We start from the raw sequence: 27,092 nt of genomic DNA, 5'->3' as shown, positions 1-27,092 counted from the left end.
TTCGTTCCGCCTTACTACCCTCTCCGTTCTCCTCCGTCATTAGCTTATTTTGTTGTTTTTATAATTTCTATGTTGTGTAAATATGAAATTATGATATATATCCATATTTTACGATAGCAATATGCATATTTTGTAATATAAATCAATGTTATTCATAAATTTATTGTAATATGCTGCAAGTTTCGTTTCCTAAACCCAAAGTTTTGTTTACATTCGTCAGCTGATGTGTGGCCTAACTTCTGTGGGCAGAGACATCTCTCTTTCCTTGCAGACGACGGATGACGCATTTTGCATTTCGCTATGCCATACTGCCCTCTTCATTCTTCTCTCGGTCATTAGCTTATTTTGTTGTTTTTATTATTTTTATTCATGTTAGGCTTTTACATGCTGCCATCTGTGGTCTTTACTCACTCGCAATGCCGTTCACTTGTCCTGAGGTGTGACGTCACGAGGTTACGAAATGCTGGAGCTTATTTGCCCCATTATATATATATATATATATATATATGATATATATATATATATATATATATATATATATATATTCACACCTCAGGACAAGTATTCTTTTCCAAAATAAACAAGTTGAATATATATATATATATATATATACATATATATATATATATATATATATATATATATATATATATATATATACAATATCCCTTTTTTTCATACCCTCTCATTTGTTACAACTTTCGGATGACAAGTATCGTATAGGTTCTAGGAACTGCACTGAGCTGAATTGGAATCTGAACGCGTCTGAGTTTCAATTTATTTAGCACTTATAAAGTGAGAATATACTGGACTATATATTTTAGGTAAAATCTGTGAAGCTGGAATATACTGGTTTATTTGTGTTAGAACCTGAGCCAATACTTATAAACTGAAAATATGTTGGTCAATTTACACTAATGCCCAAGCTACTATAACTGAAAATATGTTGGTTAATTTACACTATGCCCGAGCTAATAGTTATAAAGTGAAAATATATTGGTTATTTGATACTTACAATTAAGCTAGTAATATTTATAAAGTGAAAATATATTGCTCAATTTATACTTACAATTAAGCTAATAATTATAAATTGAAAATGTATAGGTCGATTTATACTAAAACCAGAGCTAATACTTATAAAGTAAAAATGTATGGGCCAATTTATACTCAAGATTGCCCTGATACTTATAAAGTACAAATATATCAGTCAATTTACATTAAACCCTGAGCTAATGCTAGTAAAGAGAAAATATGTTGATCAATTCGCAATTCTAACTTTGTTAACACTTAAATTGAAAATATCTTAACCACATCATACTGAAGTATAAGCAGATACTGATAAAATGTCGACAGTACTTCTGCCCTAAAAAAATTCCAGTAGGAACTGAGGAGGCAAAATATCAAATTGATATTCTTGTACCGAAATATATCAATAATAAATCTACATTCTAATTAGCTTTCTCATTTATGACTTAAATCGTGAATCAGTTGTCAGCTATTTTCTACTAAAAATATAGTTCACAAAGATGTGTGTGTGTGTGCGTGTATGTGTGTGTGTGTGTGAAGATTGGCTCCAGGGTACTCAGAAGGTCCCTGAGGACTGCATAGAAATTCCTTTCTTCTGAATGGCTCCAGGGTGCTCAGAAGGTCCCCGAGGACTGCACAGAAATTCCTCTCTTCTGAAGACCGAAGCAGCTCCCGGGGATCAGCAAGCATTCCCGAAGACAGCAATGACGCAAGAATCCCAGCAGAATCCAGAAACGTCACGCGTCTTTTTTTAAAATTAATGATAAGTCAGAGAGAGAGTTGATGTATAACAAACAAAGATGTTTCTAAGTTTGCTTACAGTTGTGCTTGCACAGTGCTTTGAATTCGCGGTTCATCAAGTCCCCCGCGAGATTATGTGGTTTTTGTTTGCCATACCTGTTGTGCTATTCACTGAAGTATTTATACTTCGTGGATTTGGCATTAGTATGGTTCGGTTCTTTGTCGATTTCTCGGCCTTGGACAACCGTGGCTGTCTTGAGGAGGCTGGAAATCTAGAGAACAAAGTTGTTAATTCTGAGATTGACGAACTCGATATTTCGGATAACGAAGAAGACGACGCTTCGGATAATGAAGAAGACAGTCAGTCAGACTGCGAAGATGATGAGAGTTCGGATAGTGAAGAAGAATCACCGCATTTGGATACTAGTCGAAAGTTCGAGGAAGTAATCCTGAAGAATGAAAATGCCTTTTTAAGGTTTGAAAAAGAGAGGTTAGAGAAAGACCAGCTGATAAATGAATTAGCACGAAAGGTAAAGGCCCTAACTCAAGGAAGAATGAAGATGGAAGAACACATAAGAGACCTCGAACTATTGAACAAAGAAAAGGACACACAAATCTATTCAATGTCCGAAGAAATGCAAATATTGAAAAGCAAAATTATAGAAAAGGCGAAGGTAACCGAAGTGCAAATGAAAGAGAGAGAAGAGAAGGACCAGAAGCTGATTATTTTGGAAAACACTGTCGTAGTTCTCGAGATGGAGAAGGAGACGTTGCATCGAGATCTACAGCAAAGAGAAGATAGCAGGCTAGAAATGCAAGTCAGGATAACCGAGCTAAATGAGGACTTGCAAAGCCTTCGCAAAGAGAACAGAAGGAAAGAGAAGACCATTGAAAGTCTGAAGAAGGAAAGCGAGCAGAAGACCTCCAAGATCAGCGACTTAGAGGACGAGTTACAAGTCCTTGTCGCTGAGAAACAGATGGCCCAAGAAAATGTGAAACAGCTCCACAAATGTAAAGCCGAATTAGTTGAGAAAAGGGAGGAACTGGAAAAGCTGAAAGAGGAGAACTTGCAGAAAGATAGAGAGCTCCTCCGACTGGAAAATGAGTGCACCCTCAAGCAAATGGAAGTCATCCGTTTGAAGAAAGCATCTCAGACTGTTGTAGCAGAAAACCCGACGGCAAATGGAAAGCTGAATGAAATAAGAAGAAGGGAAGTTCAACTTGAATTTGAATTGGCTGAAGCGAAGGAGGAATTAGAGACGACGGAGTTTGAAAAGATGGAGGCAATCTTGGAACTCGAAAGCCTCCAGGAGGAGACCTTGGCCAAGGACACGAAGATCAGAGGCTTGGAAACTAAAGTAAAAATGCTTACAGGAGAACAGGAGCGTCAAGGAATGAAGGCTCCTATATCTGAGAGGAAAGCTGAAGAGAAAAAGGCTTCGGATAAAGCTCGATGTCTGAGGAAGCCCCAGATCAACTGCGAAGCTCTCTCCCGACAAATGGACAGCCTCGAAGAAAAACTTCTCCAAATCAAGGGATCTGCAGCCAACCTCCGAAAACTGGAGCAAGAAGCGAAGATGTTCCGAGAGCTCTACAAGGGAAACGCCGTCAGGTAAAGGGTGTACACAAAGGAACCTCGGCATTTTTAGGAGAACTGGTGGTTTGCTTGCAGAAGAAACAAGCCAGGAAAACTCTGCTGTTGGGAACAGGAACAGGCTGACTTTTGCGAAGGAAATCACTCCTGGATGTAGTTGTGGAAGCAGCTCTGAGCGGTGGACAGACTACAGCGGCTAGTGGACTGGCAACAAGTGCCCGAAGAGTGGATTGTTGTGCATCCCTTCTCCAAGATTGGACTGTGGTGCACCCCCTCTCTCTCCTTCCACATGATACCCTCGGGAATAGGTATCAATGCTAAATCACATGAATAGAAGGCAACCTCTGGCGCGGCGTAAGAACTCGTAAGTTTCATGCCAACTACATATGTGAATTGGGTTATGCATTACATATTAAATCCCATTTCTTGCATATACTGCAGTGGCAACCTCTGGCGCGGCGTAAAACCCCGTAAGTTCAATGCCTTTTAAATATGCAAAATATGGGTTATGCAATGCATAATGGATCAAATACTTGCATATACTACCGTGGGCAAACCTCTGCGCGGCGCTAAAAACCCGTAAGTTTAATGCCTCCTATATATGCAACATGTTTGATCCCAGTGTGGCAAGGGCACTAAGACATCGAAGGGTACCATCAGGAGTCGCTGTATTTCGACGTCGTCCGCTCTGGAGATTGGAAGCTTCCTGTCTACAGCAAAGGAGTGATTGGGCTGCAAAAGGTACCAGACTTTCCCAACAGTGAGCAGAGAAATGGCTTGATTTTGGACTCTGTAAAGGAACCACCTGTTTTCTATCAAAAACAGAGGAATGACCTGGAGGCGTTACCAGATGCAGGGTCATCAAACTGAGGGTTTCATCTATCTTGGCTAGCTAAGAAAGCTGAGAGAGGGGAAGGGCCCACCCCTGGCAAATATAAAACCCCTTTCAATGACGCTCTCTTAGTAATGATGCCCCAGGGGTGAGATCACTTAAGATCGATAAAGGCCTAATATATATACATATATATATATATATATATATATATATATATATATATATATATATATATATATATATAGGAGATCCTCACGTGAAAATGAAAGAAGGAGGTACCAAAACTTTCAACTTTTATTCCAAAGTCATCTTCAGGGTACTGAACAATTTTAAGAGAACAACTTATACAAGAAAGCAACATGAGGCCACAAATAATAAAACAAGTCAACAACCTACTTAAGTATGCAGATAAACATTGTTCAAAACAAAAGACATACTTAACGGAAATATGTAGTTACTAAAATCACAGTACAAAACTATCTGTTTGTAAAATATCTAACAACTTGTTTAACTTTTAAATCATCAAGAATAAAACTTTTTAACAATTCGTCCATCTTAAAAAGACCATCGCTCATATTCATGTTATTAAAAGAACTAATGAGGCAACCTTCAACTACCAATCTGTCATGCATTGATGAACTTCTAAAAACGACTGTAGCTGAATTCCAGTCTATAGGGTGTTCAAAATCCCTCACGTGACAAAAAATGGCACTTGAACCGTTCGCAACCCGTACATTATATTTATGCTGTGTAACTCTCTTACTTAGTTCCTTACCAGATTGTCCAATATAAGGCAAATTACAAATAGAGCAGTTAATTTTGTACACGCCTCCTGTTGTCATCACTGATTTATTACAAAACAATGCATTTTTGACAGATGAATTATTACTAAAAACAACATTTATATTCAGACATTTCAGGCTACGTACAATTGATAAAAATTCACAGTGGTATGGCAAAACTAAAATATTTTCAATTTCAAACTTACTTGATCTTTCGTGACAATAAAATGATTTTTTGGCATTTTGGAGGCAACTATCAATAAAATACCTTGGGTAACATAATTCTTTCGCAATTTCATAGATGTTCTTAATTTCTTCGTCTAAGAATTCAGGATCACAAATCCTATATGCCCGTAAAAACATCCCTGAGAAGACTGTTCGTTTTATAATAAATGCATTGTTTTGTAATAAATCAGTGATGACAACAGGAGGCGTGTACAAAATTAACTGCTCTATTTGTAATTTGCCTTATATTGGACAATCTGGTAAGGAACTAAGTAAGAGAGTTACACAGCATAAATATAATGTACGGGTTGCGAACGGTTCAAGTGCCATTTTTTGTCACGTGAGGGATTTTGAACACCCTATAGACTGGAATTCAGCTACAGTCGTTTTTAGAAGTTCATCAATGCATGACAGTGAAGAGAATTTTTCTGAAGCATACTATCTGAAAAAGGAAGGTTGAGCCTGTAAAATTTTGACATATGCAACGAAAATAATACTACAGAAGTGTATGCAAGGGTAAAAATTGAGAAAAATCATAAAAATTCCTTTTCATATATGACTAATAATTTCACCAACATTCCTTTTCCCAATTCACCAATGCCTCACACATTTATTTTCCACATTGGCACCGCCTTTAGTGCACTTGATAGGCATGATGTCTCAAAACATGGAATGGATACAAAGAGATCGTTTTTCAAAACATTGATCATAAAAAAATAGGATTGCTTTCTCTTACATGAACCATTATCTTTCTTTAAGCAAGATATAGCATACAATACAATGGGGCTTATTGTTTTTGTTGTCATACTGTGCTGGAAAATGCTTTTCTTAACTACATTCCATAGGATTTGAATATCTACCCCTTTGATTTTGCTCCATTTACAGCCTAACCCAGTGTCAATCATTTTCCCCCGACTCTTTTATCAAGCTTATTAGTGGGATTCTGAATATTGTAACATATGTTTGAGTCTACAAATGTAGCATTAACTATTAGGTGCCAAATGGGTTGGTACCATCTTTTCCTCTTTCTTTTGTAAGGATATGTTGAGCAAAGTTGAAACTTATCATCTAAACCAACCCCCCGCCAACCGTTATAAGTATTATATTCTGCATGAACAGAGGGCTGGTCAATTTTTCCCCGTTGTTTGACTGAATTTTCACCTTATATGTCCTCATAAGAGAAAAGACAAACAAAATTTCAAAGGTTAGGCTACACCAAGAGTTAAAGAGAAAAATCAAAAGAGCAAGGTCAGCTGACTAATAAAAACCAAACAATATAAAGTATTTTTGTCATTAGTAAATTCAACATTGTGGTTTATTGCTAAATGTGATGTTAACTCTATTGAAAAACAAAAATTTATTTACAAATTCCTTCTCGTATATAGTAGTAAAAGAAAAATAGAAGTTAGGCCACACGTCAGCTAACGAATGTAAACAAGACTTCGGGTTTAGGAAACGAAGCTCCTTTCCTATTAAATGTGCTAGTCATTTGACTATTACTCATATTAATCAAGTAAATATGTATAATAATATCTGGAAACACCATTAACTGTCACATTTTGAGCTTCAATTACGATGAAATGTGTATATATTCGTGTAATTGTCACACATCCGTTCACATCGTAAACACTTTAGCTAAAGAACTTTGGCTAGCAGTATATTACAATAAATTTATGAATAATATTGATTTATATAGCAAATTATGCATATTGCTATCGTAAAATATGGATATAAGTCACAATTTCATGTTTAGACGACATATAAATAATAAAAAAAACATAACAAAATAAGCTAATGACGGAGAAGAACGAAGAGGGCAGTATGGCGGAACGAAATGCGTCGTCTGCTAGGGAAGTGAGATATCTCCGCCCACAGTGCTCTAGGGGAGGAGCCTGGAGGAGCCTGGCCGAAGCTCAGTGCAGTCCGGGAATATGCGCCCGGGACGCAGTGTTACCATGCGCGACCACCACAGGCGGATGGACAGATTAAAAATAATAAAAAATAAAAATAAAAGAGTATAGCTAGGAAACAATAACAGTCGATCCCCGGTCTCCTACCGAGGTCATAAAAGGAAGTAGGAACCTACGTACTTCAGCACGTGAGGTTTTTCACGTGCAGGCTTGAAGGAATATTTCGAACGAAATGGCACCACTTGACTCGCTGATGAGTTGAGCACATGGGTAATATTCCCTGGCATGTGCGAAAGCCTGAGCGATGCAAATCCTCAAGAACAGAATTCCAAGTTCTTTTATGACTTTGGCAGGTCTGTGGGTACGGGCATTGGCCTGTCACTCGGGAGACCAGGCTTTGTACACAATGTGTCAAAAATTAAATTTAGTGAAACCCGTGCTCTCTCTCTCTCTCTCTCTCTCTCTCTCTCTCTCTCTCTCTATATATATTATATATATATATATATATATATATATATATATATATATATATATATATATAATTCGTCCTCAATACGTGGATTAGTATCGGTATACACGTAGGTATAACGCTTAGGCATAATAGCCTAGACTTACTGTAACTGAGTACTACGTTCTTCTTAAAAATTAGCATGTAATACTATAAAAAATGAAATGAATAAATAATTAAGTGTCTCACTAACCTCAGCCATGCCTATGTTTGAGGGAAAGAGTCCTTGACCAGTTCTTGGTCCCTTGTAATATGCATCAAAAGTACCGAAGTATGATGTAGCCCACTAGATTTCATTGATGGTTCTTTCTCGTACGTTGTCATTGGTAGTACCTACTTTTTTTGGCCACTATCTTTTGTGGTTAATGTATCCTTCTCCTTAAATTAGCATAGTATCTTGGATGCAATCAAGCAGTCCTCTTCCCCTGATCACCCATAGTCTTATTTAAGACTTATCTTTCCAGAGGCAATGAAGTTATGAACTCCATGACGTCAAACCAATTGTAGTACACGAGACGTGTGCCCACTACAGGAGTTGCTGAATACAACGCAAGGTAAACCCCATACACATGACAACTTGCGACATTGAAAGGAGGTTGACAAAGTTTCAATTCTCACTGAACTAAGTAATGATGTCACACCACCAACACGTCAAGCTGTCAACACTGAAGGGGAACGCGTAATCATGGTGAAATCATTTTGTTGATCTAAAAGGATATTTTGAAATTTGGATATTATCCGTTACTTTGGGTGGTATAAGGTTACATTACGTTAAAGGATATATATAATTATGATGCTAATTTCCGTCCTTTGTCCTTTGGAAAGAGAAAGCTTGAGTTTACAATTATGTCAAAAATATATTCCAGCATTATCTCCTTCATTGGCGGCCGGGAGTAGACAAGTCTCCGACTTTTGATTTACTCAACAGTTTGCTAAAAAGTAAAAAGTTCAAACCTTGGTGTATATTGCACGCTGTGCGCATCACAGCGTAAACAGAAACTCAGCAAGGTAAGGTTTATACATTTTTTGTTTATTGATAAATACCTTGCGTCCATATATTCTTTATTATACTTGTTCTACCCTCGACCATTTTAGAATATAACTTCCGAAGCAATGGCTTCCCTTGACACCTCACTGACTTCTAATTAGCCAGTTTTTTTTTTTTTTTTTTTTTTTTTTTTTTTTTTTTTTTTTTTTTGTTTTTTTATTTTTTTTTTTTTTTTTTTTTTTTTTTTTTTTTTTTTTTTTTTTTTTTTTTTTTTTTTTTTTAAGTTCTGGGTAACATTTATAATGCGACAGCGACATAATGTGTAATCATTCATTAATAATTAAAGCGATCATGCAAGATTTCGTGGACGTGTTAGATTAAGTTCCAGATGGTCTTGCTTTTTGAGGTAGTAGGCTCGAGATATGAAATGTTCAGTTTTTAGGCCACTAGGCCTAGTTGAATATTTTACTTAGTAATACGATAATATTCAATCAGAAAACTTACCATTACGTCTCTCTCTCTCTCTCTCTTCTCTCTCTCTCTCTCTCTCTCTCTCTCTCTCTCTCTCTCCTCTCTCGGAGAGAGTTCTTGCTAGAGCAGTTGAAAGGTTTGGCAGTTGATACTGAAGGTGGTAAAGAACCAAGCAGAAGAGAAATGGTGCCTTTGATTATTCACATCAAAGGTTTTTATCAAGATTTGGTGCATAGTCTGTGCGTTTTCTCCCATTCTCATGTCAGAATACGCACAGTTCGACGAGTTAATTGTAACCCCCAGACAAGTAAGTGTATAAATGAATATTATAGGTACGCAACCTCATGAAAAGGGAATTTATAGCTAATATGCCCCGTAATGAGGTACTGCCGTCAGGTACACTTCATGCTGTGTTTTGTAGGCACAACTTACGACTATTTGCAGCGTCCCTTAGGCCTCTAGCTGCAACCCCCGTTCATTCCTTTTACTGTACCTCTGTTCATATCATCTGCCTTTCTTCCACCTTACTCTCCATCCCCCTTTTAACAATTGATTCATAGTGCAACTGCAAAGTTTCCACCTGTTACCTCTTTCAATCCTTTTTACTCTCAATTTTCGTTGCGGCGCTGAATGGCCTCATAGGTTCCAGCGCTTGCCTTTTGGCCTAAATTCTATATTTTTTCTATATAGCTAATATGAGTTCATAACGAGAGTACCACGGTAAATGTGATACAAATGTTGTGCCTATCATTATTTTTTTATTAGAAAATGAGCTGGGAAAAGTGAGGTCCACCTTAGTTACAGTGAAGGCTAAAGAAAATTTTAGTACTACATGTGGTCTTTGAAATGAGTAAAAACTAATGGTTTCAAACCTAGAAAAAAATGAAACAATGCCTAACCAATTACGCATAAAAAGAGGTAATGAGCACAAACTTGTACAGAGAAATAAACAAATAATAATAATAAAAAGTTGGAGAGGAAAGTTCATATTTCGTAATGGGTCTGTCTTTTCTCGCCCTCCACCATCAGTCGTACCAGACGAGAATTTCACTTTTGTCTTACAGATGGCGCTGCAAAGCACCTCATTGCGTCACAGTCTTCGGATCCATTGTTAGTTGTTAACTATGCTGATACTCTGATCCTTTCTCTTTTAGCACCTTGAATACTTGAATTTTATGGGGAGAGAAGGTGTGTTCTATTTTAGGGAGTAAATGCCTAGTAGAATACCGGGCCCGTTTTATTGTTGAAACTCGATGTTCTCTTTGCATGTGAACTTTTTAATGTTTTAACTTCAGAGAGTGGGAAAGTGTGGTTATTTTTTGTGAGAAAGTGTGTTTAATTTTTCTTAGTCTTACATCATTGGCACTGAGTACCAAAACTGTTTTTGTAATATATATGTGTGCTACTGCTTACCATTCAAGTGTACTATCGTTTTCATTGTGAAATTTCGAGTAAATAACAAGGAAGAATCGCCATGTTTTATTATTCTTATATTGTGCATTTTACTTATCTGTTATGATAGGAGTGTTTAATGGCAAGGATGGATCTGTTCTAACCCCAGTAAAATGTAACTGAATTCGATAGATAAGTGGCAATAATTCCAGTAACTTCTATTACAGCAGACCTCCCTTAAAATACACAATTAAGATTTTCTTCATAATTTAGCCATTTCCTGTTCGCATTCAATGCTTGCATATGAGAGCGTAGCTAGAAATGTGAGGACAGAAGAGCCAGTTGTCGCGTCTTCTTCTTATTATTATCATCATCATCATCATCATCATCATCATATCATCATCATTCATTATTATTATTATTATTATTATTATTATTATTATTATTATTATTATTATTATTATATTAAGCACTCACTCTTCTCGAAGAATGGATAGCTTCCAGTAAAACTAAGGCAACAGTAACAACTAGATTTATGCCTACTAAATGCTAAATCAAAAATAAGCATGACTAATATTATTGAATCAAACAAAGAATTCTTTCAGTTTTCTTCTGAAGATGGAAAAAGAAAACCAAAAAATTTGTGTATGACTTGTTTATTTGTAAATATTTCCATATTATTTTACTTAACACTCGAGTACTTTCAGGCCCTATCTGTGGCCCTTTTTCAAGAGATGTGTCCCTTGAGAAAGGGCCACAGATAGGGACTGAAAGTACTCTAGTGTTGAGTAAATTAATATGTAAATACTTACAAGTAAACAAGGTTTTCACAGTAATTTTGTGGGTTTCTTTTTCCATTATTATCATTACCATTAAATGTTCCCATGGCATCAATATTACGGTTATATGTTTCATCCAGTAGCATTTTACTGCAGTATTGTGGGGTTAAAAAAATACGTAGCTCTATTACTTTATTTTTCATATAGTTTATTCATTTATATATACTAATTTTTTATTTATAAAGACATCATTTTACCTTTTATTATTTCACGCTTGTGAATATATTACGAACGCAATAGATTACCTGTATAATATTCTACTCGTTTTCAAAATTGCTTCAAAACCAGCACCTTCGCGTAAAAATTAACTGTTGACCAATCGAAGAACGGATGGAATATAGAGTTTGGGCCGAAGGCCAAGCACTGGGGCCTATCAGGTCAATGAAGGCTGGAAGGGAAACAAAGTAGGTTTGAAAGGTGAAAGGAAAACCTGGCAGTTGCACTATGGGTAATTCTACAGAATAGTTCCGCACGGACTGCAAGGAACGTAACCGCGGATGCGACATGATCGACATCCACTAGGCATTGGGGCGTCCAATGTATTTCGCCGTGTTTATACTGGCCCCTGGGGGTTAATTACAGCTGTCCGAATAAATATTACTTAAAATTCTTATTCAGGAGGTAAAACTGCATAGAAAAATCGCAGCTGCCATAGTCTAGGCCGCCGCGGAATAGTACCCTAGATCTACCGCACTATGAAATAATTGTTAGGAGAGGGTGGATTCCAAGATGGAAAACAGATCATGTGAGTGGAGGTTTACTGTCAGAGGAATGAAATGGGTTACAGCTGTAAATTTTTGAAGATGTGAACAATGTTTACATCCTTTTTTATTGCCAATTTACGACACACAGTAACCTACAATAAACTATGACTCGAAAGACAATATATGGTAGCCCTCTTTACCACTAAATGAACTTATAGTTATCAGTACTACATGTGGTTTTTGAAATTGATGAAAGAAAAGGACTCAAACAAAACAAAAAAAGTAAATTGCCAATCGGGTAATGTGCACAATTCGTACAGAGAAATAAATTAAAACATATACATTTGTTAATGGCAAAGTATAAGTTTTAGTTTTTTCCATTCTTCAGTCCATAATTTTGACCTTTTATTTTTCTTGTGTTTTTTTCTGTGAATACTTTTCAACTTTAAAATGACACCAAAGTTAGTGTATATCCTAGTACGAAAAATAGTTGTACTACTGTATAAACCAAAGATCAGAGAGGGTCCTCCTTAGCATACATGAAAAAAACGACTACTACTTTGCATATATATATATATATATATATATATATATATATATATATATATATATTATAGATATATATGTGTATGTGTGTGCATGTGTATTATAAGATTATATATATATATATATATATATATATATATATATATTTATATATATATATATAATATATATATATATATATAATGTATTTATCTTGTATATATAAAGTGTAACTTTTTGGTTCTGCACTTGCACTTATCAGTTTTAATTAAATTATCAACTATATAGCTCTTTCAACAACAGCAAAACTTTCTTTTCTGCAGTCATCAAATGGCTTGTTTTCTATGTTGGTCAGTATTTAAGTAAAAAAAAAAAATAGGTCTTATCAACTGCAACTGTCATTACAGTGATTAATGGCGCTTTCTGTCAATTACGGTGCTATTTCTCGCTCTTCCTTTGAAAGGACGAGCATCAGTCTTTGTCATTTTTAAATCTGGGTTTCAGAAGCCATCTGTATCACTCTCACATTCCATTTTCTTTTTCAATGTTTTTTTTTTTTTCCTGTAGTATCAGTTTCAGCAACATTTGTATCCATCAGCTAGACTTCATTAGAGATGAGTTCCAAAGTATTTATTACTAATCATAGAGAATATATTCTTATCTGCATGCTTAGAGAATCTTGATCAAAATTTTCATCTTTAGACCTACTGCAGGAGAGTAGGGGAGACTGTGATAGACTTAGGGGTTTATTACATGGCAAAAAATTGCAGCCAAAAATTAAATGATAATGAATATTATAAAAAAAAATGTCTTGATGGTGCCAGAGTGAGAGCGGGTGAGGTTGCTAGGTTTTGGTGTTTGTAATGTGGTAAAAATTGGAGCAAAAAATGAAATTATATTGAGCAATTTTAGTCCTAGTGTTGGCATACTGAATAACATTGACAAACATTGGGTCTAATACCGTAACGCAGCCTTTATTTCTTCCAGTCTTCGAATAGATACATTTTTATTACCTAGTGTACGTATTTGATTTGATCTGTAGGATTTTCAATAAAACTTTAGCAGTGTGCATATAATTTATATACTTCATAACACTGTACAATCACTTTAAATAGTTTTGAGACAATAAGATCCTCCATAAAAAGCACAAGAAGAGAGGTTGAGACTCCTTCATGTGGTTGATGACTCTCCAGTCTAGTTAATTCACATAATATATCTATATCCTAGTTTCCAATAAATAAATGCATATAAAAACGTCATCCATCATAAAAACGTAGAATAATTCTAATAAAATTGCATCCTCACAAATAATCTTCATCACTTTTCACATTTACCTCTGTCAAATGCTATTTTAAGAATTTTCATGACTTAGACAATCCTCAACTAGCATTCTAACTTCTCATAAACAGCACATCATTGTAGGCATCACATCCACCCTTTACACATTTATGTCCATGTAATACTTCAGCCACCTCATTCCAGATGACTTGGTTTCCAACTTCTTCATCCCCCTACTTTTGTCTCTGTGACTTGGACTATTTAACGTCCCCAACTACAAGTCACTTATATTTTCTTCCACAATAGATTAACATATCCACACTTATTCGCCAAACACTCTGAGCTTAATCATCATCAGATAAATTTTTCACTAGTTACATTTACTAATAGTGACCCATTATTTTCCTTTTAATCATGCTTCTTTCAAAACATTTACCAAGCAACTCAATATAGCACATCTCACTTCACAAAATGCTGTGCAATATGACTTGACTAATGTAACAAATTGGAAAGATTGCGAGTGTATTCATAGTCTGCTGTAGTCTCAAGATTATATTCTGTGTGTAAAGAAACACCTCCATTTTTTCATGGCCAAAACCTTAGAAGTAGTAAGTGAATGGTAACTGAACCTTCATCTAGACTGTTAAGCTTCTATTCTGTGTTGTGTTGGCTAATATTTAATATTCATTTTCTACAATGGTACTAACACTGCTTTATTTTCAATTCTTGTAAAAGGCTGTAACAGAAACGTAAGTTCTGCCTTGGTTATCACAGATATCTAAATCATCAATACACAAGGCAAAGGCTATATGAAAATATGAATAATGCAATATCCAGTTGCTAACCTTTATAAAGAGTAGTTACTTTGACGATATTTATAAATAATAATGTGCACATATCCTCAAAAATCATCCCAAAGGTTTTTGATTAGGTTAGCTTAGCTATCACAAAATATTATCCTTGTGCTTGAGAAGACAGAGAATATAACAATAAAATTAAATAGTTACAACTCCTAACAGATATAAATTTACAGACCATTAAAGAAAAATTACGTATACATTTTTAACGTAGGTTTGGAAGAAAAAGAAAAATCATTTAGACAAAGCTAGATTATATCTGAATACATACTTAAAATCACAATTATGATGATTTGTGACAAATTTGATTTTGAAATATAGAGCCTAATCTCAGAATACACTTTTAACATTTTGACAAAGCCTTGGTTGAAATGACCTTTCTACTCTGGAAAATAATGACACACACTCTAGATCAAAAAGCACTTCCCCTATAAGGTTGTCATTAAAAACTACGAAATGAGCTTGAATAAAGCTAGGGTGCTGATAATTATCATAAGCAACTTGGCATTCCCCGTGGTACCTGAAAACAAAAAACAAAAAATGTAAAAATTTTAGGCACATGGTAATTTTAAAAACTTACTATAGTAAAAATGTATAACTGTCAGCACTATCATCCCTGATGTTTTTAGATGAGGTTTTGATTTATTGTCAGCACTTGGAAGTAAAAGTTTGTTCTCTTTACACTCCTATCTTATGCAGTTTACATGAATTCCCATCTGTCCAGAGTTCTCCTTGGTAACCATTCCCTTTGATGCTCTGGGTCTTCCAAATGGTCAGCGTTTGACTACTTCTATTACTGTTCCTTCTCTGATTGATTGCTCCTCCTCCCTACTCAACACAAAACCAGCAATCTAAAGTCTTTGAGATATCAATCCATTTTCCAGCCTCAGAACACTGCATCTCTATGCTACTTCATCTTTTAAAATAAGAGCCTTCTAATGTTCACCATTAGAATCTCTTTCTGTGTGTGAGTGTGTTTTTTTTTTTTTTTTTTTTTTTTTTAGTGCCCAGATCATAGCACTTACTACCAGTACTTTTAACTTATATTACTGTGCAACAAGAAAAGTCTTTATCTGGTAAACTATAGTTTCTTCACATTTACTAATCTGAAAACATATTAGATTCTGACAGTTTGTACAAGAATTATGGTGCTTGGACAAAAAAAAATCCCTATCAATTGGTGCCTGTCCTGTTGAAACAGGCTACACAATGTTTTTGCACAGTATTTTATTGCATGTTAATTTTCATTGCCAAAAGTGCTTGACTACATAGTGCAATAAGACCTGTGACTTTTTGGGTAAAGTTCAGTTTTACTTGAAATGACAAATTCTTAATCAATTTGTATTTTTCATAGCTAACAAACCTTCGGGTTTGAAACCTCGTGATGCACCAGTTTTTCTTCCAACCCAGATCTCAATCATTAACTTGTTAAATTTCTCACAACATTTATCATCTTCATACCGTTGTCATTTCTCTCCAAAAGCTATGTTCATTAAGTTATTTACAATTAATTTCATGTTTGCTGAGTTTTAGTTTTTATTTTCTAAATTTAAAGTTCCATTTTGTTAAACAAGACACAAATTTTCATTTCTTAAGAACATCCCTTGGGGGCAATCTTACGAGAGTTAAAGATTTTGACTCTGGTCCGAGTTATCCGAGTTATCCGGATTTGACTTAAACTACAAATGAAGCCTTTTTTCCTGATAATTGCACAGCATTAATGTTATAAATTTTTTACTGGTTAATCACCAGATGTTAAGGCCACAAATGAAGTTTATTTTACCTGGCCCAACCCCTGAAGTTGACTTGAGGCCAGAAATCCTTTATTGTATACTATAGCTGATTCACTTATGGGACATTTGTTTGGCAACCTATGATTGGCTGGTACTGGAATGTTGGCAGCTTGCTCAGTACCTCATATTTTTGTCTGCAGCTTAGAAAACTAACAGCAAGTTTATATTTCTTCACTTATCTCACATTTTGCACAAGATAAGAAAGTTTTGGTCATACCATAGGATTTGGTATGAATTGTACAACTAAATCATGACTTTCTGAAATCAGTAAGATACAACACAAAAGAATGACAATAAGTAAAAGTGAAGAGAGGAGCATTTAATTCTTTATACCTGTTTTTACTTATCATCAGATTTTGCATCATTCATGTGATCAAGATAAAATAAAACCTCAAAAGAAAAAATAGAGGGGGAGGATTGCAAAGGCTTCTCATTTAAGGAAAGATAGTCATAGTCAGTTCTTATAAATGAGTTCAACAAGTCAAACCATGCATTATCAATTTCTACACTACTACAGATAATTATTTCCTATGAGGGATATTTGTGTTATAATATTACATAACCAATTAAATTATTTTGGAAAAGGTAAACAGTGACAGTTTATTAAGGTTTGGTTACAACCATCTCTGGCTTATTATTCCAGTAAACTTCGCAGTAATGGAACCTTAGTAGTTCCCAGATTTTTGTGATAATTTACCTTTCTGATCGGGAAATTCAGTCATTATCTATATGCAACCACAATATTTAGGGTATGTACACTTACTTCAATAGTTTTAAAACTGACTTGCGAAATTTCTCCGTCCTGGTTTTATATAAAGATGAATGAAAATTAGCATGTTTGTTATGCGTGTGCATATGTGTACAGCAGTTTAACACCTTATGTAATGCCTTAAAACTATGATGGTTTTCCAGTTACTGATCACCAATTACAATAAGAGTAAATTCTGAAGGAAAATAATTCTAGGTTTACTTTGGAAATGAAAGCTATTCTTAAACATCAAACGTTTACTTTGACAACATAGGAAAAGTAAACAAAAGGACAGTCTATATCTATTAAACTAAACAGTAAAAAAAACTAATAGCAACCATTCTGTGACTGACATAAAAACAGTATTTTTCCTTCCAACCAAATTTTTCCCTGAGACAACAGAAACAAAATAATAACATCTACTTTTTCAGAATTAAGATTTCATTTTTTATTATAATGCTATATACATATATATATATATATATATATATCATACTAATATATATAACTATATTAATATAATATATATATAATATAGTATATATATAATATATATATATATGTACGGTATATATATTTTTATATACATATATACATAATATATATATCTATATATATATATATATATATATATATATATATATATATATATAGATATAAATATATATATATATATATATATATATATATATATATATATATATATATATATATATATATATATATATATATATCATATCCTTGTTAATCTAGATTTTTTTTACAAATACATTACATGTATTACATTTTTTAATGACAGCTTGAAAATTCTTATATAATTAATAAAATTTTCAAATCCAGAATGGCATTAAACAGACAATACTAAAAGTACTGCACTTTCCAGTAGTAATAACCTTTGTGCTATAAACTCAATTTGTGATTAACCATACAACCTTAGTTTGAGATTAACCATCTGATTGCACAGGCTATTCTAGCAACAGTTTTATTTATATTTCTGTTACTACGAAGCTGTGTAAACCACTGTTAAGATAACGTATAAGTGGCATAACATGCATTTGGCCATTACATTTGCATCAATTAAATATACGAATAAATAATCTCCAGGCCTCAAATGCAGTGACATTCTGCACTAACATCTAATGTATGTGCTGAATTATGATGTAGTGACTATATTTTACCAAGTTAAAATGGTCCCTTAAAATTGTAAGCTAACTGACAAAACAGCTGACTCTTCACAATGAACTATTTTGAATGCATTAATTTTATGTCTATGTAAACTTTTACTACGATAAATTATAATTGTTAATACGGTTATCTTATCACAGATTTGTAAATCACCAATACTAAAGACAAACTTTCCTCACACTAAACCGTTGTAGTATGCATACGAAACAGGTACACTTGTATCTTACTCTTCATGACTAATGGTAATATACAAGTTTTATATGCTAAAAAGAATCAAATATATATTTATATATAGTATTTATATATAAATTCTAAGTATTTCATTATTTCCTAACAAGCAGAATGTATTTCAACAAACATCTACATTTGGTAACTAACCTGTTGAGCTATGTTGTATTAAGATTAAAAAAAAAAAAAAAAAAAAAAAAATTTAAACATTCAAGAGCTTCATAACAACAAAAATATAACTTCTAACAAAACCTAAAACTGCCATCAACTAGTGGTAACTGACCTGTTAAAACATATTTTGTACATGTGATGAAGAGGGGGTTAGGAACAGTTTGGTCAGAAATATTGATACAAAAGAAGCTGGACAAAGACCGATAGGGCGGTTGAAAGCCTTGGAAAAGGGACACAGACGAAGAATTCAGGCCCAGACACCTGGTCATCCAACAGTAGCCCTCACTTACAGCCACTATATCTGCAGCCTCGAAATATGAGGAAACTGTAAATGGGATCTAGTTGTACTGCACTGATTTGTGTGCTGTATTAAAAATGCAAAGATTATAAAAATGTAACACCTCAGGTTTGTAGCTATGAAAAATACAAATTGTCTTAGAAAATTTGTCATTTTACATGAAAGTAAACTGGGCTTAAAAAACTGACTAAAAAAATTGAAAAGATAATAACTCAAACTCAAGCAGGCAACATTACAAGCTTTAGCTTAGCAAAACACCCAGCATGTATGCACTTGGTATTTCAAAATTAGTTTGAAAATGTGAGAATACCAGCACTACTATCTATTCATTGACTATAGGCAATCATGGTTCATTTTACAAAAAAAAAAAAACAACCTACAATCTGTTTGATTTACTGGCAGATTATATTTCATACACAAACCAAATGTCGTTCTCAGCTGTGGGCAATTATACTTTCATAAGTGAAAATACTCTACCTAACCATTCAATCAAAAACTATTGCAGAGCAAATTGATTAATGGTATAATACCATTAAAAAACAAACAAGGTAACTTGGAATGCTCATGAGACCTCCCACTGTAAAGACCCACCAAAACCTCTTGCACTATTCTAGTTTCCCTAATATAATTTTATCATCAAGAGCAATACTATTTGAACAATCCTACAAGTTCATATTTAAATTCGGTGTCCGGGTTGAAATACCTAATAATCAGAGCACTGTACTCTAATTTTCCCTTTATAATTGAAACTATATGGAGGATGAATTAGGAAACTGCATAACTGTCAAAACAGAGCCCATTAAGACCTCATCATCAAATATGCCTCAAAAAAAATACTTGCCATTAGACTGCCTTGATAATTGGTTCCTAGAGAATGCATGTTCGCATGAAAAGATTTGAGAATGTAGACTGGCAGGATCTCTACCTCTTCAAATAACAATGACAAATTTTAAATCAATTTGTGTTTTTCATAACTAACAAACCTGCGATCTTAATGCTAAGGGAAAATTCTCTAGCGCCTCCTGGAGTGTAATTGAAAAAATAAAAAATGACAAGGATTTTGGTGAAAACGGGAGCTAGCCAAGATGGCGGAAAGGAGGAAGGTACAGAAGATCTGACTTAACCCACCTCAGCTACAATGCATCAGTTTCCTTTAGCTGAGGTAACTAAATGAGGGGTGGCTTGAGATGGGTCATATACGTAAAGACCGCAGGTTTGTTAGTTATGAAAAAAAACAAATATATTTAAAATTTGTCATTTGTTTGTAAACAGAACAAACTTTTGGTCTTAACGCAAGGGAGACTTACTCTTGAAGGGAAGACAGAGAAAGCCTCAGAACTGACTGGAGGTCTAGTGAACCTGGGCTCACTTCCTGGCCAAAGTAAGACATAGGAGGGAGTCGTGCACCTCTGATCTGTTCAGTAGCAGGTTACTCAGAAGCCAGACATCTGGGTTAAGAGATAATGTGAACTCCTGTTACACTGTGTCTTGTAGGAAAAATAATGAACCTGTAATTGTTGGAGACAACAAAACTTCACGTTAGCCACCAACCTTGTTTGTTGTCATTCCCTCTCTCTCCTTGTAGGAGAGCTGAAGGGACTTGCTTACATATATACTCTCACATATATCTGACCAGTTCCTGGCATTGTGGATTAATTTTCTCCACTGCCCTCTAGTAGGGGAGGAAAATAAAGAGAAAGGAAGAAGACCAGTCATCTCATTCACTCTCACTTTCAAAACCACCATCTTAGGAAAGACAAACTGTCCCACTAGGGGTACAGGATAAGCTACACAACTTGTTGAGCAGCCACCAACTGACCCAGGGAAAACAAAGTGTCCAAGGACCTGTGGGCAATGTCCTGCAGAGTAAAGGATGTGAAGGTGGTTTGGCATAGCCATGTACCAGCCTTTAAAATTCTTTGAACCAACAAGTTCTTTTTGAAAAAGTGATGGAAGGGCCTAGGCCCCTAACATCCTTTGCTCTTGCATGTACTGTAATGGCATCTGAATGTGAAGAACTGTAGGCTTGTTTGATCACTTCATGAAGCCAAAAGGAGATAGCATTCTTGGATGTGCTTAATTCTTGTTCTAGCCTGTACTAACAAAAAGTCTTCAACAACTTGGTCGGAGATGTCAAGTCCATTTTAGAGTTATGCAGCGCCTGATGGGGCATATAAGCAATTCTTCAGGTTCATTACCAGCAAAATCTCCAAGGCGAAGAGATAAGATAAAGACTCGAATCCGTCGTTGTAACAGAGGATTTTGAGTCTTAGCTATGAAGGCTACAGGCCCCAAACCTCTTGTGTGTTTAATGTAAAAAAAAAAAAAAAGTCCATGAAGTACAATAACTCTCTTTGAAGAGGTCAAGGTTATAAGGAAAACCATCTTGAGGGTTAAATTCCTATCTAATGAAGCCCATAAAGTTTCGTATGGACTATTCATGAGACTGCTAAGCACCAGTGTTAGGTCCCAAGATCTCTTGGGGAACAGGACTGCTCAAAACTTCTGATAAGCATAAAGAGATTTCCCACAAAGAAGATAGGTTTACACCCTTCAAACAAAGAACTAAACCTAGAGCAGCCCTATATCCCTTTATGGCTGACACCAAAAGGAGTTTCTCCCTTTGAGGAAAAATGAGGAAGTATATTACTTGTTTTGAATATAGTAGTTATGACGAGAGAAATCCCATTGACAACACAGTAAATATGGCCCACACTGAGGGCTACTGCTACGTGGGGTGTTTTCAAATAGGGTTCATCGTGCATTTTTTATGAGTTAAGATTATATGCTAAAAAAATGTTCACCCAGAGATATCTGCACATCTGAGATATCATTAGCTGATAAACTGAAACTTACTGAACCTAACTTGCAATCCCTACAGATCTGTCACCACCAATAAATGACAATTGAAAGCATAAATATAATAAGACTGTCTGTATATGAACCCATTTACAAAGTTATATCCTAACCTCTTAAAAAGTAACTCAACACCACAAGACTATAATTCAACAGCATTCCAAATGAGAATAAACAGTAAAACTGAACCTAAAAAGGTGTGATCAACAGTAAATGCTTCACCTCAATAACACACCAAATGCCATGGGAAATGCTAAGTGCAATCTTAGAACACACTATTGACATTTTTATTAAAACGTGGTTGAAATGATCTTTCTACTCTTCTGAAAAGGGACACTTTTTGCAACTGGAATATCACAGCACCTATAAGGTCGTCATTAAAAACTACAAAGTTTGTTGGGATGAAGCTTGGATGTTGGTAATTATCATAAGCAATCTGACATTGTCCATGGTACCTGAAAGCAGAGAAGTGGTTTAATATAGCAGTAAAGTAATGCTATAATTACTTTTAATATTCAAGGAAAACTGCCAGTGATTAAGAAGCTTTTCAACTGCTTTATGTTAAAAATAATATTTTACATTCCATTGGGTCTTCAGATTGCTTAATTTGATTAATTACTAGTAATGCACTTGGGTCCAAGTCACAACTAAAAATGACATCAGTGACGTTGAATTGGTAATATAAATTTCAAGGACCTTTGACTGCTATGACTGATAAAGTGTACTGAACAGTAACCCTAGAAATTTATTAATAAATTTTAAGGGAAATCTCGTCAGTCTCAGTCATTCCTAATTTTTATTTTACAAGCTAAATGGTTTACACTACAAAGGAAAACCTATTGCTTTATGAAAGTATTATTCCTCCCACCTTTTTGCAGTACCAGACATCACTGCAGCATCCTAAGGCTCAAAGAGAAAATAAACCTGCTCTGCACTTACTTGCACTTAATTCATGTACACCACAAAGCATAAGGAAAATCATAAACAGAATTAATTCAAAATTTCCCTCCACCAATGCAGTTTTTTAAGAATGAACAAACACAGATTTGAAGATGTAAGGAAGCTTTGTGTGTGTTCACACTGACAAACAATTTTTTTTTTTTAGGAGCAGCTCAAGAAGTAAATACTTGTGCAGGCATCAAGCCACTGTATCTCTAAAATGTCTCTAAATATTAAACTGGTTTATAACCAATTAAAAATATCCATACTCTTTATTTGTCCTGTGAATTTAAAAAAGGAGGTACCGTACTATATAAAGTTTAGATTTTAAAGGACTGCAAGAAAGAACATATAGTTCCTTCCCATGAAGCCCTTGTTTTATTATTTTTTCAAATCCCAAGAAAAATCAAACCTAACGATCAATATCCCACGGAAAAAAACAGGTACGAACAGTGAAACTTTCAGAGACAAGACATTCAGTAATGTATGTACACAATAGGCGTGTAATTTGCGATCCAATTTCTTTGTACCTCTGAATGTTTGTAAGTTGAATGAACTCAAAGTAGGGTGATGTCTATCCATACATTTAAAGAATAGAATACATATAGTATTTCTCTGGAAGATTTGGTTACCTTCTCCTTGATTTGCCAGATAAATATTCTTCTAAGATGATTTAGGTTGTAAGACTTATGCCATAACCTTTCTTTGTGTTGCCTGATAAATACCTCACAGCTCAATGAATTTGTGTTAACAAATCGATCAGTAGCATCGAGACAATTAATCTAGATCTCACTTTTCATGGTGATACTACCAAGTCAGAGGTATCAAGAAAGTTGTTATTCTCAAAAATTAGCTATTGTTACTGTTGACTACATAGTGTAACACACCAATAACCAATTTGGGTAGTATCTATGCCAGAAATAAGATTAAATGGAATGAAAATGGAGATTGGAAACTGGTCAGAAACAAAAGTTAAAGCAGAAACTAGATGCACATACTGTCCAATAAATACTTTTATAAGAGGGGGTAAATTTTAAAAGAAAATGTTCCATTAGGGTGTTTAGTTTTTGGTTTTAATCTTTCAGAAACCAATAAATTTGTTTTATCCTTATTTTCCTGAATGCTGGCAGTAGTCAGCATTTTCACGGCTGAAAAACTGGCTTTTTTCAGTCTTTAATGCACATATACTCAGCTCAATCTGCCTATTTCTATCACTAACTTATCTTTTTCATTCACCTCAGAGGAAGCTTTCCTAAAAATATTAGGTACATTTGTCATAGAAAGTTGTAGGCAGATTATTATATAATAAAGCATAAACTCGAACATTAGTTTTCTAAAATGACCCTCACCTGAGGTTCTGTTCCAGATGTTTGGTTGAATACTGATATATTCAACAAAAGTAAACATTATACTGGACTTTATTTCAAAATGCCCTAGAATCATCCATTAAGTCTGATCTAATATGCTTATCAGCATGGGTACCCCATAACTTAGTCAAATTCAGTACCTTACCATGTCTCAGCCTTTTAGTCCATCCTATTCTTCATAATATTTTTCATAAATTATAAGAAAATCACTTTCATCAGTAGGTTACAGCCCAGGTTGCTTCAAACTTGTCCTGAAGGGTGTATTGCTTAAAGACAATAGATTCTTTTCTTCATTTTAGTTATGAAAGCTTAATACTGGATGTATTCATCTCTGATCTGGGTACTTCTAGCTTAATTATCTTGGCTGTTCTATTGTCTTCTTAACAGATAGAGTAAATCTAAGGAAATTTGCTTAATCAGTGATTCCACTAACTTTCTCAAGTCTTGATCCTTCTCTTCTCTTCTGCAAGGTGGCCTCTCTTGTTTCTATAGGTGTTATTTTGATCACTGCTCTGTTAAGATCAAAGGGAAATTACTCCTTGTAGGTAGTCTCCCAGCTGTCAGGCTACCTCTTACTATGTTGACTTTGGAATTTGGTAATCCTTGGATTGCATGGTTCAATGACTGCGTTTCTTCTGCTGTCAAGCTTTCAGATAATTATTATGCTTCTGTTTTTCTTTCACATAACACTTCTTCCTTTCAGAGAAAGGTCTACTGCTTCCTTCACAGTTCAGCTCTGTCCTTCTGCCTTCATTTTTTTCTTTCCTTCTTGTTTTCTTTTAGCCAGTATCAGAAGACAGCAATAAATTGACAGTCTTTTAGTTTTCTGCAAAAGAAAACTATTTTGATGGCTTTGTCTGTATGTCTGCTCTTTTTCTGTCTGCCCTCAGATCTTGAAAACTACAGAGGCTAGAGGGCTGCAAATTGGTATGTTGATCATCCACCCTCCAATCTTCAAACATACCAAATTGCAGCCCTCTAGCTTCCTTAGTTTTTATTCTATTTAAGGTTAAAGTTAGCCATAATCATGTGCATGGCAACACCATAAGACAGGCCACCACAGGGTCATGGCTGAAAGCTTCATGGGCTACAGCTCATACAGCATTATGCACTGTACAGAAAAGTCAATTGCGCCAAAGAAACTTCAGCACATTTTTACTTGTTTTTTTATAATGAATAAGCAGCCATAGGTTCCATAGGTTATGGTCATGCATTTTTAATCCTTCTCAAAATGCTTGTCATGTGATAGTTTTATGTTCATGCATTTTTAATCTTTCTCAAAATGCTTGTCATGTGATAGTTTAAAGACACTGAAAATACTGTACATTTTTTATAGCACTAATTTACACTGTTATAACGATTTCATAGCAAACCTTTTGTAAAAGTGCAAGTAAGGAAAAGGGGTTGCTAAAACTGGTTGGTTTGGTTAAACTTATGAAGAGTACTACTGATAGAGGTGAAATGAAAAGCAGCCAAGGAGCATAATGCAAGAGATCTGTGCTGATGTATGTATACTAATTTGCATAACGGTATTGGAATAATTAAAATGTAAACAATAAAGCAGGATTAATAGACAGCATATATTAGAGACCATATTTGGGTAAATTTCTTAGATGATATGAACTTTTTCATATAATCACAATATGTACTTCAAAGGGATTGAGTACAATATGTTGAGAAACTTGGCCTGATTCCAATAACCAAAAAGAAAAAAATTTACCTATTAGTAGCATAGTTAAATAAATGTAAAAAATATATTGATGAGTTAACAATATACACAAGAAGGTGTTCAAGTACTTTAGTTATTATTAAGTCTCCTTCTGTCATTTACAGCATGTACATTTTAAAAAAGTCAGGTTGTTTTTAATGCCATTAGACCACAGATTCTCCACAGCAATTTCAGCTGACCATTAAATTTTGGGGGTTATGAATACTATGGCAGCAACTGTGTGTATTGTCATATAAATAAAAGAAAAATTGTCTATAGCTATTTTGTTTTCAGTATAAGTGATAAGTTAAATGGAGTTAGGGCTAGGTAATGGGTAGTTATTGTATGCAGTATTATTTTTATAATGAAAATTTTGTTATTGAGAAGATAGGTGAATTTTCATTTTTATTTTAGTCTTTCCACTTCTCCTTATGAGCTCATTAACTGTCACACTACATGGGTTAATAGAACTACTGATAACATATCTTTAGTAGTTAACTGCTGTATACCAATAATGTTATATTTAGCATGCTGACCAGAAAATGCCAAAATAAACAGCTAGAAAGCAACAGGAGTCATATTAAGAATGTGGAAGTTGCGCAGAGATGTGGGGTCTAACAGCAGGACTGACTGAGCTCTCACACAATGAGATAATGACAAGTGAGAAAGGATGAGGAACGGGTAGTTGGGAAGTATGCGTGTAGCAGATATATAAAAAGCAGGCAGAAGACCTGGAGAATGGTCAGGAAATCATGGAAAAAGAGGCATCAATAAACATATAAACCAGACATGAATTCAGGAGGAAAGTGCACAAGACACAATAGAATGGAGAAAGCTCATTTCACATCTAACACTAAAATGAAAAATCTGAAGTGCACTTGTTTACAAAGACAATGTGGCTGGTTTAAAAAAATTGAACATCTAATGTTAATTTTATATATTGTGTCACTGTTAAACACTTATCATACTACGAAATAACTTAACTGACATTTGTACAACTATTACAGTTTGTGATATTTAGCTAATCCAAAAATATGGATTTATTAAATTTATACACATCATAGTTTTCACAAAATATACAGACAATTGATAAAGTACACTGATATATTAATTTCCTGTGAATT

General features: G+C 34.6%; 3 protein-coding genes across 7 annotated transcripts in view; 1 reads left to right on the top strand and 2 right to left on the bottom strand.

Annotated features, from left to right (window-relative positions):
• The window catches only part of LOC135200055 (proline-rich protein 36-like), a 121,507-nt gene extending 113,230 nt beyond the window's left edge, over window positions 1-8,277 (bottom strand). Inside the window, exon 1 of the mRNA XM_064228308.1 lies at window positions 7,815-8,277. The gene's annotated coding sequence lies outside the window, so the exon portion shown is untranslated. The remainder of the gene's footprint in view (window positions 1-7,814) is intronic.
• LOC135199592 (CAP-Gly domain-containing linker protein 1-like) lies at window positions 1,974-3,383 on the top strand. The gene has a single exon (XM_064227748.1). The coding sequence runs from the start codon at window positions 1,974-1,976 to the stop codon at window positions 3,381-3,383; it is 1,410 nt and encodes a 469-aa protein (XP_064083818.1).
• Window positions 8,278-13,604: 5,327 nt separating the features above from the next.
• The window catches only part of LOC135200054 (F-box only protein 31-like), a 54,350-nt gene continuing 40,862 nt past the window's right edge, over window positions 13,605-27,092 (bottom strand). For 3 of the 5 annotated variants that reach the window (XM_064228303.1, XM_064228302.1, XM_064228307.1), the window contains one exon: window positions 13,605-15,195. In XM_064228303.1, coding sequence (XP_064084373.1) covers window positions 15,006-15,195 — 190 coding nt within the window. In that variant the 3' untranslated portion in view covers window positions 13,605-15,005. Of the gene's footprint in view, window positions 15,196-15,690; window positions 16,609-21,348; window positions 22,410-27,092 lie in introns of those variants that run through there. The other 2 variants (XM_064228306.1, XM_064228305.1) reach the window with 2 other exon arrangements.

Source organism: Macrobrachium nipponense, chromosome 26 (genome assembly GCF_015104395.2).
Source record: "Macrobrachium nipponense isolate FS-2020 chromosome 26, ASM1510439v2, whole genome shotgun sequence".
NCBI classification, from domain to species: domain Eukaryota; kingdom Metazoa; phylum Arthropoda; class Malacostraca; order Decapoda; family Palaemonidae; genus Macrobrachium; species Macrobrachium nipponense.
Note: the sequence above shows the minus strand (reverse complement) of the source record. Positions and strands in the feature narration are given on the sequence as shown.

Coding starts and splice junctions, on each gene's coding strand:
- LOC135199592 (XM_064227748.1), top strand. CDS start 1,974: ATGGTTCGGTTCTTTGTCGATTTCTCGGCCTTGGACAACCGTGGCTGT.